Genomic DNA, 20,810 nt, shown 5'->3' with positions numbered 1-20,810 from the left:
GCCCCGATCGACATTTTCGCAATCGGGGCTTTTTTGCGCAAAACAATTCCACGTTGTCTACACTGGCCCTTTTGCACAAAAGCATTTGTGCAAGAGGGCTTTTGCCCAAACGGGAGCAGCATAGTATTACTGCAAGAACACTGACAATCTTACATGAGATCATCAGTGTTCTTGCGGAAATTCAAGCGGCCAGTGTAGACAGCTGGCAAGTTTTTCTGCAAAAGCACTTGCCAGTCTAGACGCAGCCAGAGTGTTTAGACAGACATGATCTGGTTATTTACTTTATTTTGGATTTGTTGAACTCCTCTATACTGAGCTCATCTACCACCTCCACAGGAACTTTTAAGATGAATCTCAGAGAAGCAATTCTCTGTGTTTTTAATCTGCTTTTTTTCATTTGCTCTGTAACATCTAGCAACCAAGTATGCTTTACCAAGTATGTTTTTCTTTTGTTTATTTTTTTGATTGTTAATAAAATCACGTTTGTAAAATTACAATCTGATTCCTGTGTCCTAAAAGGCAGGAAAAGGTCAGATATTAAGAAATTACAGGTTATTTTTCAAACTCTCTCCTGAGGGAGATTTAAAGAGCTTGGGGGTACCTGACAGGAAGCAATTCCCAAGTGCATCTTCCTGTGTTTCAAATGGTGTTTTTGCAGTTGAATGGTGGCAGCAATACCATCCAAGATCAGGGAATCTATGACCTTGGGGAGTTTCTAAGAAGTCTTTAGCTGCAAGGTATTTTTAAGTCTCTTGAGAGCCCCCTACCTTCTGAACTCGAAGTACCAGAGTGGGGAACAGCGTTGACTGAAATCATGTCTAAAATAAAATTCTTATTTGTTTTACTTAGACAAGTTTACAGCCTCATCCTCCAATCTGAGCTTCAGGGACGCAGGTTCTCACTAAATTCACTGAGAATCTGCACAGAAGTCCTGCATGGAGTGAATGGCAGAATCAGGGCCTATGATAATGCCTGCTAAAATTAGTTTACAATTGAATATACTATAGAGCATTTTAGGGATATAAAATCTCATTAAAAATGTTAAACAGTTAAACAATATGTTTAACCCATTATCCGGCCCACCGCCTGCAACACGGTGAGCATGGATGAATTAGGTCAGTTTACTGGTTACCCCGGGGAAGTTTGCAGGTAAGGCAATGCTTACTGAATAACCAGTTAACCCTTTACATCCCTAGAGCATTTACAGTTTATATGTTGAAGTACATTCAGCTTAAACATTGAAAACATTCTCCTTCAATTCACAGGTTCATATCATGTAAGGACAGAAATGACCCCACTTATATCCTATATCACAGGCCATCAAATTTCACCCATTTACCCCTTGTATTGAGCATAATGTCTTGCATCTGGCTAAAGCACATCTTTCTGCTTACAGCTCCAATTTAAACATAGCTTTACCTCTGCTGTCAAACAGTTTACAATCAGTTTCTTGATCTTGCACACTAACCCAATACAAATACAGCTATTGTACTGCCCAGGAATGTTTAAATAATAAAAAAGTTTGCAATAAAACTAAAGAAAATTTTATAATAGGCTTTGAAAAAAGTTTAATCTAAATTTGGGACCCTAATTACAGTGTCCTTTTAAGAGAGCTACTGTAAAAGTATTAGATGTCTGAGCATCCTGATTTAGACCATGGGGAGGGGGATAGCTCAGTGGTTTGAGCATTGGCCTGCTAAACCCAGGGTTGTGAATTCAATCCTTGCAGAGGCTATTTAAGGATTTGGGGCAAAAATTTGTCAGGGGTAGTACTTGGTCCTGCTGTGAAGGCAGGGGACTGGACTCAATGACCTTTCAAAGTCCCTTCCAGTTCTAGGAGATAGGCAATCTCCATTATTAAAAATATATATATATTTCTCTTTATCTGTTGGCCAGATGCTAATTAACATCTGATGAATGAAAATGAACAACAAGATTTGAAAGATCTATGTTTAAGTGAACTTTTAAAAATAGAGCCTGTACTGATGGGGCCAGCATCCTGTATTAAGTAACACTTAAACAGCTCTTTTCATCAGTAGAATCTCAAACTCTTCTTCCTACACAGGAACTTTCATGCTTTCATATAATATACTGAATATTACAGAAATCTGTGCAATAGTGGCATACTTATCAGTTTGGCTGTAAAAATGCTAATACATTTTATTTCAGTATATTAAGCAATACTATGGCAATAATGTTTATAGACAGTGCTTAATGTCAAATATAAGTTTAATGACCAGAGTATCTCCTGTTTCTTGGCATTTATAAAGCATATAACGATGATATTTAAAGAGGAAAAAGAGATCTCCAAAAAATAATGTTAATAATGAACTACAAAACAGCTCAGATTTGGTTACCTAAGGCAATCTGTATTACTGGCTTAATCCAGAAGAATACCTAATTTTCAGAAGAGATTGCAGCAATGGAAATATATTCATAAGGTATATACTGGTCAATGAAGATATTTGTGCAATGGTCACTTGTCTTGCTTACCAAGCTTCAAATTATACTAAAAACCAATCTTATCCTATCAAAAAGTCTGTTCAGAATTTGACAGGTTGGTTTACAAAGTCTTTTAATTATGAATTAGCATTCACCTCTCAAAGTCCCTTGCAGTTCTAGTATTCTATGATACCATTAACAGCAAAGAATTACAAACACTTCAAAATCAGCTTTGCCAACATTGCCTCTTTCACCTGATACAACAAAAACTCTAAGCCAGCTGACAAACTGACAGCTGTGGACCAAAACAACTTCAAAAACCAGAGTTTGGTTTCAATTAACAAAGAGACAAATCCTGAAATGAATGTTATACACACTATGATGAATACAGTTTTCAATTATTTAAAAAGAATAAAAAACAGAACAATTTCCAGTATCATATGCAGATTTCAGAGTCTTTGGTAAGATATCTTGACAACTTAATGCAGTAAAAGAGTAGCATCTTCACTGCACTGTAGTACACTTTATAAATTCTGAATAAACATGGCAACTAAGTGTCAAGCAAAAGGTGTGCATGCATGTACATAGATAGCACTGTCAGATATATGGATGGATTGTCACCTGCAATGCTCTAAATCACCAGTGCTTCCTCGTGCCACAATAATACAGGTCCTGCTAATCCACACTCATGACATGAAAAGATTTTTCCATGTGGTGGCTTAAAACAAGCAGTGGGAAACAGGATTCAATATCCCTAAGCTCAAGCGTAGAAACGTGCAGAGGATTACTGCATGGCCTACCACAGCTGGGGGAAATCACTAAGTGTAACAGAGCATGAAGACTGAATGGAATAAATAACATTACGCAATATAATACGTCACCAATACTGTTTTCCATTTTAGTGAAGTACTGACAAGGGCTAATGCCTCATTGCAGACTTACTGAAAAAAATCCTGACCAACATGTAAGGTAAGTATTGTGAAATGACTAGACTTGTAAAAAATCCCACTGATTTCTGATCATGAAAATATTTCCTTTGTTTTTGTTTCAAGTTTCCACCCCCGGCTTTCAGTTTGAGGTTTTGAGTAACTTGTGTGGGAGTTGCACATGTAAAAGTCAGGACTGTATTTACTATGTAATACAGGAGTAGGCAAAAAAAAAAAAACAACCCACCAACAGCGGTTCACCAGGGCTAGCCCATGGCGGGCTACCATCGTTATATTTACCTGCAGCTCTGCAGGTACTGGCAAATGGAGCACCCACTGGCTGCAGGTCACCGTTCCCAGCCAATGAGAGCTGCGGGAAGCAGCATGGACCAGAACACTGCTTCCCACAACTCCCATTGGCTGGGAACAACAATCCCTGGCCAAAGGGAGCTGCAATAGCCTGTCCCTGCAGAGGTGCAGGTAAATATAGTTGTGGCAGCTCACCAGGGGCTAACTGTGGTGGGCCCCATCCAGCCCACAGACTGGTATTTGCCCACCCCTGATGTAATGTCTTAGATAAGTATCAGAATACAAACGAGAAAGCATGAATGAAAAACCAGTGCTGGACTCATATTAAAAAAAATAGTATAGAATTACTTGAACACACCAAACATACTGAAATTCTCAATGACCAACAAGAGCAACCCAGGTTAGTCAGCCAATCCAAGAGAACCTGAATTCTAACTAACTGGAATCAAAACCCTCAACTGAATCTGAACCTTCCCACATTGTCAAACACCAATGGCCCTATGTGACCACCAGGGACTTTTTGTGGAGCCATGAAACCCTCTTGAGAGTGACCGTGGGTGGCTTTGAGGGGCAAAGTATCAGTCTCTCCCTCTCTCTCTGTTGCTCCTTGATGCTCTGCCTGGCACCATCTCTGAAGACAGGTGGGCACAATGCTGCAGAAGCAAAGCAAGTTCTTCAGCCTTTTGGGGATAGGGGGAGCTTAGACTTCAGCCCTGGGGTTCGCTGGGGGACTTTGGGAGCCTAGCTGTGGGGCTTTGCATGCCCTTCAGCCCCCAGTTCCAGCCGCTGGCCCCGACTCCAGTCACAGGCGCTGCCACAACATGGTGGGAGCTGGCCCTGGGAGTATGGCAGTGGGGTACTATAACAATATGTATAGCGGGGGATGCTACGAGCCAATTAGCCAAACTATAAACCCTATGTATTATGGAAATTACTTCTAGCCAGGTGGTGCAGCAGAATCCCTACTTCAGCTGCATGGCCCCCATTATGACCATGTAGTAGCTAGTGATGCTTTGGCCATGCAGAGTTCTCCCATCCTCATCGCTCTGGGCTCCCACTATCTTTCCCAGCCTCACATCCATGCCCCGCATGGCTTGCGGCCAGGACCACTCACATTGTGTTTTGCCAATTCAAAGGGGTCTAGGGCTCCCAACTGCCAATGCTGCTACTGCAGCAGCCAGAGCCCCATGCCCTTTAAAATCACGGCCAGAGCACCACATTGCGCTCTCTGGGTGGCTCTAAGAGCTGGGAGGGCGCCATGCTCCAGACGGCTCTGAGGGCTGGTGGGAGTGAGAGGATGCACTGGTCGGCATGGAGGGCTGGCTGCCCCGACCCTGCCCTCTCCGCCCGAGGCCCTGCCCCTTCTGGGAGCACAGAGCTGGGGCTCCTCCCATCTTTCCCAGAGCCGGCAGAGGCTGTCAGCGCCCCTGCTCGTCACCCATGCTGCTTACTTCCTAATGACATACAGAGCTTAATTTGTCCTGGGTCTTGCTGAGAGGAGTGATATTAACATACAGATATCAATCACTTTTCACAAACTTATTTTTATTACTGAGTCCCCCAAAGAATAAACCTACATAAATCAATGACAATGATTGGATGTGTATGATGTCGTATTTATTTTTCCTGCCTAAAGTTAGCATTGTAGGAAGAAGTATCAATGTGAGCACACTCTGAAGCTACTAACAATGTTACAAGGCCCCCCCCCCGGCTGATGGCATGGGAAGGATCACAAGTCCCAACTACTTACAGCAAGTACATCACACTTTACCTGTGGAATCAAATATAACGGGCTGGCAGTTTCTGCTGGATTTCCAGTCACACTTGAGCACCTGGCCTCCTTCTACAATGTTGGGCTGTGTAGTGTTTGCTTTTGGAGCACCCACCAGAAGAGATATCCTGAAGTAAAAAAGAAAACAATAGGTTCAAGAGCACAGTCACTATTTCATAAATAATAATAATGCTTAGTTCTTATATCATGCTTTAAATGATTACGTAGCCATGGTTTTAAGACATAAACTTTAAATTTGGAGCCAAACTACTTCAAGGTTCAGGGATATGAGATTAGGGGGGTTGTTTTGGATCCTGTTTAAATGCAAGTTAAACCAAACTTTTGACTAAGAACCAGACAGCTAAAAAAGGGTAAATAGAGATTCAAATTGAAAACTTTTCCTGACACATTCAGATTACAAAAACACATTTGGCTGGAAGCCTTTTATTTTAATTTCCTTTCTAGTATTATTCTATCTTTTTTGTATGACAAAAGAGGATGAGGTATACCCTGATAAAAATACTAGTCTGGCATCACTTCTGGTTCATTTTATACCTAAAAGCAATTCAAGGCAGATAGTCAAAGGCCAGCCTAGGGATGCTAAATTTAGTTAATCAACTATCCGATGGAATTTCCATTGACTAATCGACTAGTCGATAAGTAGGGAAGCCACAGTGGGGTTAGCTCCCAGCCCCAGGAGCAACCCCACTGCAGCTCTGCCTTTTAAATGGATTAAGAGCCAGCAGGCTCTTAATCCATTTAAAAGGCTGGTGCACAGTGGGGAGGGATGTGGCGCAAGCCAGAAATTAGCTCTTGCCTGGCTCCCACCCCCCCCTGCGCCTCTGCTTTTTAAATGTATTAAGGGCCAGCTTTAATACATTTAAAAAGCAGAGGCGCAGCATCTGGGACTGGGTGCAAACCAGGTATCAACTGATTCATGACTCGCGCCTGGATCCTGCTACTCCCCTGTTCCTTGAGAAGATGGTGCTGGGGGAACTGATTTTTAAGTTCCTGCTCCCCCACCTTGCTGTCTCTGACAGAGGCAGCAAGGAGGGTGGGGAAGTGACTAGTCAAGGGACTAGTCAACTAGTCACTTACATCCCTAGGCCAGTCTCAATAAAAATCTGGAATTTTTCAGCTTAAATATGCCTACTAGTAGCAATTTTTTTAAATTAGGCCCTTACACAACCCCAGCTGATGTCAGCTACATATCTGCATGTTCAGCAAATAACCAAGTCTTTATTGAAACTCATTAAAAAGTCCCTTTCCTCTCTCTCACCCATTCTAATTTTTAAAATCTTCATGTGTAATTAGATTTGCATTCTACTCAGGGGCTACTGTGACGTAAATCTGTGAGAACCTGCAGGATGCAAAAATCTGTATATGTATATTCACATTGGGAGCAAGAAAACGAGAAAAACCAAAACTACACAAGATTATTATAGCTTTCAGAAACTCAGACAATTCTGTGAGCCATGCTTGATTAATCAGTACTTTCTTTAGAGACTGAACTTGAAACAGTCTGGATGTAAAAGCGGCGAGGAGTCCTGTGGCACCTTATAGCTAACTGAAGTGTTGGAGCATAAGCTTTTGTTGGCAAAGACCCACTTGGTCAGATACATGTAGTGGAAATTTCCAGAGGCAGGTATAAATATACAGGCCAGAATCGCGCTGGAGATGAAGAGGTGGATCCAATCACAGAGGATGAGGCCCACTTCTAGTAGCTGATCTGGAGGTGTGAATACCAAGAGAGGAAAAGCTGCTTTTGTAGTTAGTGAGCCATTCACAGTCTTTGTTTAATCCTGTGTTGATTGTGTCAAACTTGAAGATGAACTGTAGCTCAGCAGTTTCTCTTTGAAGTCTGGTCCTGAAGTTTTTTTGCTGCAGGATGGCTACCTTTAGATCTGCAATTGGATCTAACAGGGCTATCCCTCTGATATCTGGATATAAAGTTAGTAATTGCCTTTTCTTAGTCGTCTATTGTATTATTTCCATTTTATACGCAATATAGGTTGAACTTCCTAAATCTGGGACTCTCTGATCTGGTGACATCTGTGGTCTAGCAGGGCCACAGATGTTGCTGGACCAAAGAGCCCTGAAGGTGGAAGCAATGCAGGAGCCAGGGGAGCCTGGCAGGGGAACCCCTGGCGTCAGTGAAGCCAGGCAGCATTTGGGGATCTCCCACCCTGGCTGGGGAACCCCCAGGGTTAGCAGGGCCAGATGACCAAGGAGTCCTGGCCCCAGCTGGGGAACCCCAAGTTGCAGTGGCAGCTGGGCAGTCCTCGCCAGGAATTTTGGCAAATTTCCAATGGCAGCAGGGCCAGGGTGACCAGGCAGCCTCTGCCAGGGAACCCCCTGGCTGAAGCGGGACTGATGGAGGCCAGAATCCCCAGCACCAGTGGGGTGTCCCTAACAACAGGGACGGCAGCAGCTGGGTAGCCCCAGCCAGAAACCACGGGAAACACGCTGCAGCAGCGGGGCCTGCAGCAGCCAAGCAGTTCCCGCTAGGAGATCCTGGGGCAGTGGATAGGCAGCAGGGCAGGGAGCTCCTGCAAGACCAGTGAAAGGGGGGCCAGAGGCAGGGCAGGGAGCCCCAAGAAGAGGAGCCCAGAAGCAGGGCAGCCAGCAGGGGAGCACTGACCTATCCTGGTCCAGGAAACTCCCTGGTCCGGGACAACTCAGGGTGTTGGACCAGGGAGGTCCAACCTATACTAAGAAGCTGTTCTTCCCTTTAAAACTACAGATATGCCATTTTCCTCAAATACTTTTTAAAATGACAGTGGATAAAAGTGCTATTATCAATGAAGAAAGGAATGCTTATTAAAAGTTTGTCATAGACTCATAGTAACATGGGGTTAGAAGGGACCATAAGGTAAGCAGATCTAAGTACTTCCACTTCTGTTACATTAGTCATTGTGTATCTTAGATCAGTGTTTCTCAAGCAGTGGTAGAGTACCCTTAGGAGTACTTAAGAGAAGTCTGGGGGGGGAACATCAACAACTGAAATTTGGAGAAAACTGAATTTTTGTTTTAAGTTTTATAGCGCTTTATTATTGTTGTACTTTTACACCCCAAAATTTCATCACCTGCTCAGCTACAATTAAGTTGTTTAAACAAATGTGTTGCAATGGTAGAAAAAAAATGTGTGTGTCTGAAAACTGTAGGTACTGGAGGTACTTTTAATATTTTTTAAAAGGGGTACTTTATAAAAAAGGTTGAGAAACACGGTCTTAGATCAAAGGCCTCTGGTAGTGTAAATCAAGTCTTTTAATTCTAGCTTCTCAAAGTGTCTGTAACCCTACTAGCTTTTGGTCATCTGCAAACATGATCGGTTTATTCTCTAGTCCTACATCCAGGTCATTAATGAACACCAGACCCAGAACAGATTCCTGTGGAACCCCATTTTAAACCTCTCTCCCATCTGACAACATTTCAGTGAAAGTTATTCTTTGTTTGCAGCTGTTTCATCAACTATTTATCCACATAAGGGTAGTTCCACCAAGCCCACCTTTCTCCAGATTACTTATCAGAATGCCAAATGGGACTGTGCCAAAAGTCTCGTTAATGTCCAAAAACATTAGGTCCACCACATTTCCTCATCTAGCAAACCAGTTACTCTATCAAAGAAAGAAATCCATCTGGGTTAGCATGATTTGCTCTTAGTAAATCTACAATGGCTGCTAATAATTATCCTTTTCTCTTTCAGGTACAGTATTCTCATACTGCATGTTATATACATCTTGTAGCGTATCAGGAGGAGGCAGACTGGTCCTTTCCTGGCTTTCCCTTTTCTCAGATGGGTCCTACATTAGCCCTTCTCCAGGGCTTCTCCTGTCATTTATGAGTTTGCAAATATTATTGCAAATGATTCCAAGTTTTCTTCACCTAATTCCCACAGCACCCTCAGGTGAAAAGCATCAGGCCTCATTGACTTGAATTCATTCAAATTAGTCAGATCTCTGATGTGTTCTTTACTTATTCATACTTATTGCATCCCTTACTCTTGGAAACTTCACTAGTTATCCAGTCAAATATTTTTAGTGGGACAACTGAGGCAAAGTAGGCATGAAATAGTTCTGTTTTCCTATTATGTGTGTCAAATACGTATTTATTTGTCAAAGCCAGAGACTCCAGACAACAGGAACAGAAACAGTCAAAACAGGGTCTGCCACCAGCTGGAGCAATCCCTTCTTCCAGTAACCCCCATGCCCAGAACTATGCAGCAGAGACCACCCACCCATAAACATACCATCAACTTCATTTGTTTGTGAGAGACACACATGATAACTGCCAAAGCTGGGTGGTACAGTATCAATGTCTTCAACCTGGCATGCCATAAAACACATGACATTTAAGAGGATTAAGAAACCAGGCAGGTGATGATGCAGGAGATATTTCAAAACACTGGGCCAGATCCTACGACCAAGGCAAGGTTGCCTCCCTCCTTATCTGCTCAGGAGGGCTCCACAGAGGAGCCAGCAGTCAGAGATTCCAGCCTATAGGGGCAAAAGCTACAAAAGCTCTCATCTTCTGGATATTCAGAGCTCTTTCGGCAGTTTTTATTGAACTTTTTCTGCCCTATGTTGATTGACTATTCACTCCAGCCCTCCCTCATCCTCACAGGATATATCTCAGGGATGTAAGAGTGTAAAACTGCTTAAACAGTTAAACCATCAGCATGAGCTTATTGGTTTCCATAATGGTTACATGCTGATTCACGGCCCGCTTTCAGGAAGCTGGTTTCTGGGAGCCGGGGCCAGCAGGCAGGAGCTGGCTACTGCCCTGGCTCTGGGTCAGAGTCTGCAGCACAGAGTGGCAGGCAGGTCCCCGGAATGGGGCTAGGAGCTAGTACTCTAGTAACCCTGCTCCTGGCATGAACTGGATCTGGCTGCCGGTCCTGCTCCCAGGAAGCTAGCCATCACATTGAGGGCTCTGCAGTATAAGCTTTATACTTCAGGGCCTGCAGCATGTAACTGCTAAGAATGTTAGTGGTTACACTGTTACATTATTAACTATTTTCCAACATCTGTACTATGTCTACACAAGTATAAAAGATTTGTTGGTATAGCCATGGCTGGCCTAGGTCAGCTACCTTGGGCTCTGGGGATTCAGGCAACAGAGCAAAAAAATCTGGAACCCTTCATCCTTGCAAGTCCCTGCTCTATACCCTTAGTTTCTTTCTGTCTTCCTTGATAAAGGGAAAGTAAAGGAAGACAACTAGCTGTTTGCTATCATGACACAGTTTGCTCCACTGTGTTCCCTCCTTCTCCCATCACCCTACGTCTGTCTGGTCGACTTAAATTATAAGTTTTTCTGGAGAGAAACTATTACACTATGTTTGTACAAAGCCTAGCACAATGGGGACCCTTTGTTGGTTAGCCTGTACATGCAACCAAAATTAAAATGTAAGTAAGAAAAGAATGCTTCTCACAAAGGGATAAGAAAGGACAACATACCCAGGATATCTCACTTATAGAAACTTGTAAGCACTTACTATGTCATAGGATTCCAAATCTCAACGACCTTTCTATGATAACATTTTCTTATAAATTTTACAACCAGTTAGAGCCATAGCAGAGACTTAGTTTTAGACTGCTTTAGATAGCATTGTTTGAGCAGAGTCAATCTTGAAATCCCAATTCATTTTCACTGACTCAGATCTCCACCATGGAAGGCAAACTGGTTAACTGAATCAACTTCAGCATCAGTTGGGAATATCCCTGGCATAGTCACCGGTCAGGTTTCTGAGTCGTCTCTCTGTTTGAACTGCTACTCTTTAAACTTTCACTTAAGCAAACAGCCTCATCTCTGCTTACTTGAAAGTAAAAATACTGTTCTTGTGAACTTTCTTCAATGCTGCACAGGTGGAACAGATTTTCAGCTGGGGTAAATCCGTATAGTCAAGGGATTGCCGCGATTTATAGTAGCTGAGAGAATCTGGCCTGATGTTTTGAAATCAGGCAGAATCGTTCCTGACCAGTCAGTCACATTATAAATGGATCCCCAAAACTTAAAGCCTGATACAAAGCCCAGTGAAACCAATGAGATTCCTTCAATTGACTGCAACAGGCTCTGGATCAGGCCCCTACAGGGTTTGTTTTCACTTCAAGGAGCTGTGGGCGCTCATGTGGAGGAAGGTGGGGGAGGGGATTGTGCCAAGCAGCAGGGGCTCGGTGGGGATGTGGGTGAGCTGTGCAGCCTTGCGGGGCTCAGGTGTGGAGAGAGGAGGCACAGGGTCTGCGGCAGGGGTGCACGGGTGCCACAGAGCCTCACAGAGGCTTCGGGTGGGGGCAGGAGAGCGCACAGGACATCCAACTCAGGAGACCAAAAGATGGATCTCTATGGACCTGATGGAGAGTGTCCTACTTAAACTGATTCCACACAGTAGGGCTGTGTCTACACTGGCATGAATTTCCGGAAATGCTTAAAACGGAATACTGTTCCGTTTTCAGTTTTTCCAGAAAAGGAGTGTCTACATTGGCAGGCTGCTTTTCCGGAAAAGCCCTTTTTCCGGAAAAGCATCTGTGGCCAATGTAGACGCGCTTTTCCGGAAAAGAGCCCCGATCGCCATTTTTGCAATCGGGGCTTTTTTCCGGAAAAGACTACTGAGCTGTCTACACTGACCCTTTTCTGGAACAGTGTTCCAGAATAAGGACTTATGCCCGAGCGGGAGCAGAATAGTTTTTCCGGAATAGCGGCTGATTTCGTACAGTAGAGCATCGTTGCTTTTCCGGAAATTCAAGGGCCAGTGTAGACAGCTCGCAGCTTATTCCGGAAAAGCGGCTGATTTTCCGGAATAAGTGGCCCAGTGTAGACACAGCCCTGGTCTACTGATGTGAATAACCTTTTCACCAACATAAGGAAGGTATTCACCAATCACCATCCAGCCATAAGTAAAATCTGATTCATACAGGTATTTTTCAAATACTTTATGCTAAAAGCATAGGGTACCTAACAGAGGTTTTCTTCCCCCAACAGAGGCAAGATGTGAGCTTTGAAGTCTCCCTCAAATAATGTTCAGTTTCTTCCTTTCTTCCACATGTTATCAGAATATCTAAGTCCTATTGGTGGCATCACCTTGACAGGAGACCAACATATTGGCATGCAGAGGTGGACTTCGCTATAGGATGCACAAAGGTTTTCAAATTTATAGTTTCCAAGAAGCTAAAACAGACAGTGAACCAGAGAAATGACACTGGCAGTGCGCGTAATCTGTCAAAAAAGTGGTTACACAATCTCTCCACAACATGTGTTAAGGGAGTCCTCCTTTCTTCCCCCAACTATATCACAGACACACATCTATCTAGCTCTCACCCCCCAAACCTTTGCTGCCACTAGAGCCAACTTGTGCCTGTCATTCAATGGACAGAGCTTCAGAGCCCACAAACTTCATGGCTGTTTCCCTAAAACCAAATCAGAGAAGCACCTCTCATTGGGAGAAGCTCATTCTTTTGGACACAGTTTTTCCTGTCTCTGGCTTTCATTATGCAGAGATCATAGCATTGGTGGTGACAGTCAGAGATTAAACTAAAAGGTACCCGATGTAGTTTACCAGTTGAGACAAAGGTGTGCTTGTTTCAATTCAGCATGTGGTGCACCCTGGGTAGGTATCCCAGTGCACAATTCACTACTGTCCAGCAATGTACTGGTTTTTAGAAAGTTTTAATAATACACGGTGGGCTCAAAATGACTTGTGACTCCAGGGTCAAAGTTCCCATCATGCAATTTTCTCCAACCCATAATATGCCATCTCTAGCCCACAATTTTTATCTCTATTTTGAAAATCCCATGAACATGCATGGGACTTGTCACTGTCCATCATATCGGATGGAATCATGGAGCCTGCACAGCTCTGGACTACTGTAAGGAGCAATACAAGCACAGGACATGCCAGTATTTGCAGAGCCTCAAGAAAAGCCCAGGAGAACATGATGATTGTCTTGGAGAAAAGACTGTAGTGGAGACATAGTGAGAACCAATCCAAGATTGCTGATGATGTTCACGGAGCAGCTGCAAATGGTAGTGTGCCAGTTCTGAGCCTGAAAAAAAGGGATCACTGACTGGTGGGCTGGCATTTTTATGTAGGTTTGGCACGATGAGCCGGGACTGCAGAACTTTCAGATGTGCAAGGCCACATTCCTCAGCCTGTGTGTTGAGGCCAGCCCTGCAGTGCAGGGACAGCAGAGAAGTAAGTGACATTCACACTGTGGAAATCTACAATGCTGAATTCCTAACTGGTCAATGAGAAATAATTTTGGTCTGGAAAAAGCCACTGCGGGGAGCAGGGGAATAGGGGTAGGACTCTGTGGAAGTGTGCAGGGTCATTAATCTTCTCCTGGTACACAATAAGGATGTTAAATTTAGATTAAATGGCTAATCGAATAGTTGGTGCAATTTGCATTAACTATTTGATTAATCGATAAGGGCGCCTCTGCCTTTGAAGTGTAGCAACAGCCCCAGGGCTATTACTATACTTCAAAGGCGAAAGCACTGTGGGAAGCTCAAGGCCAGCGGGGGACTCAAGTAGTCCCCTTTTGGCCCTGTGCTCCTCACAGTGTTTCAAAGTGGCAGCATTGCATGGAGCCCCCACCTGGCTCCGGGCTGCATTCGGCATGTCAAAGCGGCAGACCCTGGGCTCCACATGGCAGGGGAAGCAACTATTAGGTCGACTATCGGATAAGCATTTGCTTATTGGATAATCAACTAGTTGTTCACGTCCCTAGTACACAGGGCCATGACTCTTGGCAGTAATGGGGTTCCCAAACTGCAGGGGCAATAGATGGCACACATCCCTATTCTGACACCCGACTGCCTTGCCACAGAGTACATCAACAGAAAGGGCACTTGTAAATTACTGGGGATGCTTCAGCGATATCAGTGTAGTCTGATTATGGAAGCCGCATTACACTCAGATCTTCAGGGCTCTTCTGAAAGCTACAAGCAAGGAGTCTTTCCTGACAGGCATATACCTATTGGCGGCGTTAAAATGCCAGAGGACCCAGCCTTCCGCTGCTTTATGAAGCCAACTACTGACCATTTACTTAGTTTTTATTGTAAACTGTGACAGCTCATAGGACACAACTCATTATTACATTGTGTTTTGCCTGGAAAAATTCCTCATCTGGGATCAGTCAAGTCCTGAGAGTGCCAGACCAAGGAGGTCCAACCTGTACTAATTTTGCTGTGCATTTATGTTTGACAACCACAATGTAATAATGATCCTATGAGTTGTGTCACAGTTTATAAAAAAAATAAGTAAATGCTCTCACTGCTGCCAGACACTCTGCAACATATGTTGGGAACTAATCAAGATGAATTATTTTCCAAACAATAGCGTTTTATTGGGTAACAAAAATGCTGCAAAAATGCTTTGCAAGTTAAAAATACATTAAAACCTTAATAAATGTATCTGCATACTTTCAGCAGTGTTTTACATTACCAAAAGAAATACAGTCAAAGGGTTGGCTAGATTACTTAACATATTCCTTTCATGACAAATAGCTATGTACAGCAGAAATTTAGGGTTAACAAAACAGTTGGCTTTGGATATGATGTTAACTCCTGTGCTTCAGCTAAGACACTTTCAGCTGAATAGAATGTGTGACCACATTGAATGTTTCAGAGAGTGATAATGCAAACACCTGACCAGGTCCCTTGTATAAAAGGTAGAGCAGCACATAAAACCTTGATCCTGCAGAGTTATATATGTTTATAATTTCAAACACATTAATATAATAATCAACACATCAGCACCACATTTCAAGAAAGATGTGGAGAAACTGGAAGGTTCAGAGAAGAGAAACAAGAATGATTAAAGGCCTAGAGAACATGACCGAAGAAGGAAGGCTGAAAGAATTGGGTTTGTTGAGTTTAGAAAAGAGAAGATTGAGGGAGGACATGATAGCAGTTCTCCGGTATCTAAAAGGGTGTCATAAGGAGGAGGGAGAAAATTTGTTCATCTTGGCCTCTGAGGATAGAACAAGAAGCAATGGGCTTAAACTGCAGCAAGTCAGGTTTAGGTTGGACATTAGGAAAAAGTTCCTAACTGTCAGGGTAGTCAAACACTGGAATAAACTGCCCAGGGAGGTTGTGGAATCTCCATCTGTGGAGATATTTAAGAGTAGGTTAGATAAATGTCTATTAGGGATGGTCTAGACCAGTGGTCCCCAACCTTTTGGGGCTGCCAGGCGCCCAGGGGGCGGGGCCACTCATGCGCCCAGCACTTGGGGGCAGGGCCGCACACATGCCCAGAGGCAGGGCCACCCATACGCTGCGTGCCCAGTGCCGGGGCCACCCATGCACCGCACTCCCGGGGCCAGCGCCACTCCTGTGCCGCACGCACAGGGGTGGGGCGGCCCATATACCACGCGCCTGGGGCCAGCGCCGCTCCTGTGCCGCGTGCCCAGGGGCGGGAACACCCATACGCCGCGTGCCTGGAGCTGGCACTGCCCATGCGCCATGCGCCCGGGGGAGAGGCCAGCCCCGATCATTCAGCGGGCACACAGAAATGGCCCGGCGGGCGCCACAGCGTCCACGGGCACCACGGTGCCCGCGGGCACCACGTTGGGGACCACTGGTCTAGACAGTATTTGGTCCTGCCATGAGGGCAGGGGAATGGACTCGATGACCTCTCGAGGTCCCTTCCAGTCCTAGTATTCTATGAATCTATGAATAGTCCTACTCAGTGAAATTAGTCACATCCTTAATGTTAAACTGATGGTACATTTACGGTACTGAGATTTAATTTCTGTACACATTTGTACAAATTTTGACTTCATAAAGATATAAACAACTTGTACAGGTACTGTGAAAAAAATAAAAATAAAAACACACACAAGGAAAAGAATTCCCATAAAGGCTGGTCACATCTCTCTCATTTGGCTTGTCATTTTCCAGGTGACCATAAAGGTTAAAAGCAAACAAACCTAAAGTAAACCAGGACCTACAATAAAGCATTAAAAATCATTCTGACTCCCATTAAAAACAATGGGAAAATCACCCATAATTGACTTCAATGGGAGTTGTATCAGGCCTTTAATGTCAGAAAACAATAGAAATGTCTTGTTTGTTTACGGAGCTTTATAGCCACACTTGCTGACCCACAGGATGTGCAACAAAAGACAAAAGCATAAAACGTGCAGAAAGAAAAAAGCACCAAAAAATGTTGCAACATGTACAAGTTAAGGCCGGGCAACTTGTTTAAATGGAGCAACAAATAATGCAAACAAAAATTACTTTGCAAAAAGAGTTACTCAATATTTATCTAATTTTATAAACAAATTTTAGTTGCTAAAATCAAGACATGGAGAGAAAAAATCATCCAACATGTGTCTTCTAAATCTAATGTTGATTTTTGGAGGTATGGAAGGACTCAAAAAGGGGAAAACTATATCCCACCTAAGAAAGATAAAATTAATTAATTTTAATGAGACAATTTTAGAGCAGCTAAGTCTTAGAGGAGTAGCAGTGTTAGTCTGTATCTGCAAAAACAATGAAGAGTCCTGTGGCATTGAATATATCTGACAAAGCATTTTTTACCCACAAAAGATTATGCCCAAATAATTCTGTAAGGATGCAACTACACTGCTCGAAATATGCTAAGCAATGTGAGCTATGCAAATTGCATAGCTTATTTCAAGTCAATTTCAAAATAGCTTTTTTCAAAATTTGGTGCGGTCTACACAACACTTATTTCTAAATAAATCGCTATTCTGAAATTCCCCTTACTCTTCGTGGAATGAGGGTTACGGGGACGTCAGAATAGAGAACCTGTTGTATTTAGAAATAACGGGCGCGCTCAAAAGACACAGAATAACTATTTCAAGCATACCTCCAGCATAGACTTAGCCTAAATCTTTAAGGTGCCAGAGCACGCCTCACAGTAAATATAAGAACTATGAAACACTTTTGTGAATCACCAACTATGTCATTCTTAATCCATATTTTAAGATGTCATGGAAAATCAGACTTAAACATTTGCAAATCTCACGCCTTCAGGAAGTGCACATAAAAAAAACCAACCTCTAACAAAACTTTCTATCCTTTAGAATCCCCCATGTATTTCACAAAATATATAGTTCTACTATTGAAATACATCCTCCTTTGCAAAGAACTGTAGCAAGGGAATCAAAGAGCATTATACATAACACTGGAGTGGGAAACAAAAATATTCTGATTACACTGAGAAAGTCTCCAGAAAAAATCCTATACTTCTGCTAACTGCCATGGGAGGTATTTGGCAGATTCTGAAAGCAAGATACTTAATGTTTGGTATGCAAGAATGCACATATAAAGCCATACATAAATATTTCCATACATAAATATTTACCATGATTATGACAGTCTTGCGATATTATTAAGAACAGTTGCCAGTCGAAGCATAAAGTTTTATTTTCCTCTCCTTAACTATGATGAGTATAGTATAAAACCATCCGGCTCAAAACAAACAGGCCTGCACCTATGCCTGCCATCAGTTTTCTTCTAAAAGGCTTAATTTAGAGAAGCTGGTTGTACTAATTTTCTCACAAGTAAAAATTAAAAAAAAGTAAGCTATAGTGTCAATTTAGATGCACAGGTAGGTTGCTTTTACTTTGGTCCTTGTTGTTTCTGTGTTAACTTCTGAATCAATTTTCTACCTTGTATCTAAGACAAAGTTCTTAGATACAATTCCCCACATTTAAATGGATCAGAGTTTCAAGAACAGTTTCTTTCAGCTACACAGTTGTGACTTAAGCAGCCAAAAGACAATCACTGCACATGCCCTCACTCTTTCACACTGTACGCTTGGGATACACATGCATACAAACAATACATCTGTCCAACCTCAAAACCACAGCCCAAGGAGGAGAGAGACAGGCCTGGCATAGAGTGCCAGAAAAGCAATCCATGTCTAGCGACAGGAGCTAGAGTCCAGCAGGATGTTCCCCGGTTTCGGGAATCAGGGGGAAAGAACGGGATGGAGGCTTTGTTCCTTCCACAATGCTCCCTGTGTCAAGGGTCCCCCCAGATGTCCTGATTTCATAAGAACAGTCCCACTATTCAGGGCTTTGTCTTATCCAGGCGCCTATTATCCGCCACCCCAAATTTGGTATCTCGTCATCCTACCAGGAACGGCCCCTTACTAGGACTCACACGGAAACGGGCCAGGGGTTCCCGGGCGGCGACACCCCGACAGCAGCGGGCGACCCCTCCCTTTCCCCCCCTCCCTTCCCAGCCCGGCTGCCCGCCCGATACGTACGAGGAGGAGTCGGGGGCGAAGAAATCCACAGCGAAGCCGAAGTAGCTCCCCTCCGAGCCGGAGTAAACAGCCCGGCCGTCCACGTCCAGATTGAAGGCGCCGCCGAGGGCCAGCCAGTGGCCGAGCAGCAGGAGCCGGCAGAGGCGAGCCATGGCCCGCGTGCAGCGGGGAGCAGCTCGCGGAGCGAGGCGCTGGAATGGGGCGCAGGGCTTCCCGGCCGGGCAGGTCGCTTCCTTTTCTGTTGCGCTACCTCCCTCCCCCCGCGGCTGGGGCTGCTGGCGAGACACCGCCTCTACCAGCCCCGCTGCATCATCGAGAAGGAGGCGGAGCGTCAGTCTGCCGGTCTGGGGACGGGGCGGGGACGCTGCTTGCTTCCCTCCCCGCAGGCCGGGAGCGCGGGGCGCTAGCACAGCGAGCCCAGCCCTCGCAGCGCCCCAGAGCCGGGTCCCGTGAGGGGGCACGTAGCAGCAGGGGCGGCCGCAGTTGCCCGCTGTGCTACAGGCTGCTGCGTACGGAGAGAGGGAAGCTAGCGAGGCGCGGGGCAGCTGAGAGGCGAAGGGGAACTGGAGAGCGAGGGGCTTGGTCCGCCTTTCCGTGGGGCGTGGCGGGCAACTCTCCTCTTTAGCTTCGTCGTGCCACCCCCGGGAACAGGGCGTTAGTTTGTCCGCCTTGGGACACCGACGTGGGGGGCCAGTGTGAGGGGCAAAGCACGAGGGTGCCCTGAGCCCCACAGCGCAGCGTGTGCTGCCTCCTCGCCCGGTCTGCCAGGCCAGCGGCCTCAGGAAAAGGGGGGATTGGGGGAAACGTGGGCAGGTGACACTCTTCTTAGGGGTGAAAGCCACTTACATTTCATACAGGTACTCTCCTGTGGCAACTCTCCCCCCTTTAGGGCAAGATGAGCAATGCAGTTGCCTAGGGCCTAGTGCCTGCCCACCCTGCTCCCTCACTGCTCTGGCTGGAAACGTCTGGCCACGCGGTGCAGCCGGCCACAACATGTCACCTTGGACCCCGCAAACTTTTTGGCTCGGCCTGCCCCCCTGCTCACCCACGCCACCGAAGGGGGGGGGGGGTTGGATAGGACACTATCTGTAAGAAATGTGAGGGGGGGTGCTCAGGACAGAGGTGTATAGGGGAGTTGTCCTCAGGCAGAAGGGGTGAGGCTGGGGGGCTAACCTTTCTCAGCCCACCCATCAGTGCTACCTGGCCTGCACCTGCTCTGGTGGTGATTTAAAGGCCCATGCCTCTTCTGCTCCCAGTTGGTGGCCCTGTGTGCCCAACACTGAGGTTGACCCCGGTATGGTGTCTCCATATGGGTGCCGAGCTGGGTTATGTAGCTGGATGACATGTGGTGCACACCAGCCACCACTATTACCATGATTTAAAAGTGGGAAAATGTACCTCCCCTCGGTTGGCAACCAAAGTGATCATAAAGCCATATCTTTTGGCCTTAAAACTCTGTTAATTGACTAAGTGCAACTGCTGGTGCTCAGCAAGGCCAAGATGCCTGATGCTGGGGTTCACAAAAGGAAGGTACTCACAATTAGAAGTCTCTTTTAAAAATATATCCTGGGATTCTGAGAGGTCAACCAGAACTTTTTAGACTTTTTTTTTATGGTAAACACTCAGGACAAATCAGAGGCAATAACAGTTAATAGGAAGGTTTTTTTAAAGGGCTACTTAAAAGAGCTACTATTAATCTATCCACCTTTGTCCCTAAATAAATGGTATTATACTAATCCCTCCTTTTCCAAAGGAGGCATTTAAATAATTTATCCTTTGATAAAAAGATTTAATCCATAACCAATCAAATTAAAGTATTATTATTTAATAGAGTCCTCTGTTCTAACAAGATTTGTCTTACTTTTCCTTTAAGAACTAATCCTCTTAAGAACTTTTTGCAAACAGGGGGAATATGCTCTTTTATATATAACTACAGTAATGAATCACATTTTAGGATTAGTATCAGAGTTTCCTGTTTTCTATCCAATATGAATTCAGTCTTCTAATTTCTTTCCGATTTAGGTCTCAATGACAAGAATTCATTGATATCTGCAGTCTTTAGGACACAAGCTAATAACAAACTGTGCAAAAGTCCTATTTACCATTATTAGAGACATAGATATCA

The 20,810-nt window shown here is 44.5% G+C and overlaps 1 protein-coding gene across 1 annotated transcript in view; it reads right to left on the bottom strand.

Annotated features, from left to right (window-relative positions):
* ITGAV (integrin subunit alpha V) overlaps nt 1–19,000 on the bottom strand; it is a 92,943-nt gene extending 73,943 nt beyond the window's left edge. Inside the window, exons 1-2 of the mRNA XM_075933763.2 lie at nt 18,686–19,000; nt 5,449–5,576 (exon numbers count right to left, since the gene is read on the bottom strand). Coding sequence (XP_075789878.1) covers nt 5,449–5,576; nt 18,686–18,837 — 280 coding nt within the window. The 5' untranslated portion in view covers nt 18,838–19,000. The remainder of the gene's footprint in view (nt 1–5,448; nt 5,577–18,685) is intronic.
* Nucleotides 19,001–20,810: the final 1,810 nt, after the last annotated feature.

Source organism: Pelodiscus sinensis, chromosome 7 (genome assembly GCF_052426305.1).
Source record: "Pelodiscus sinensis isolate ZL-2025 chromosome 7, ASM5242630v1, whole genome shotgun sequence".
In the NCBI taxonomy this organism is placed as follows: domain Eukaryota; kingdom Metazoa; phylum Chordata; order Testudines; family Trionychidae; genus Pelodiscus; species Pelodiscus sinensis.
The sequence above is the reverse complement of the archived record's forward strand: the minus strand, read 5'-3'. Positions and strand labels throughout refer to the sequence as shown.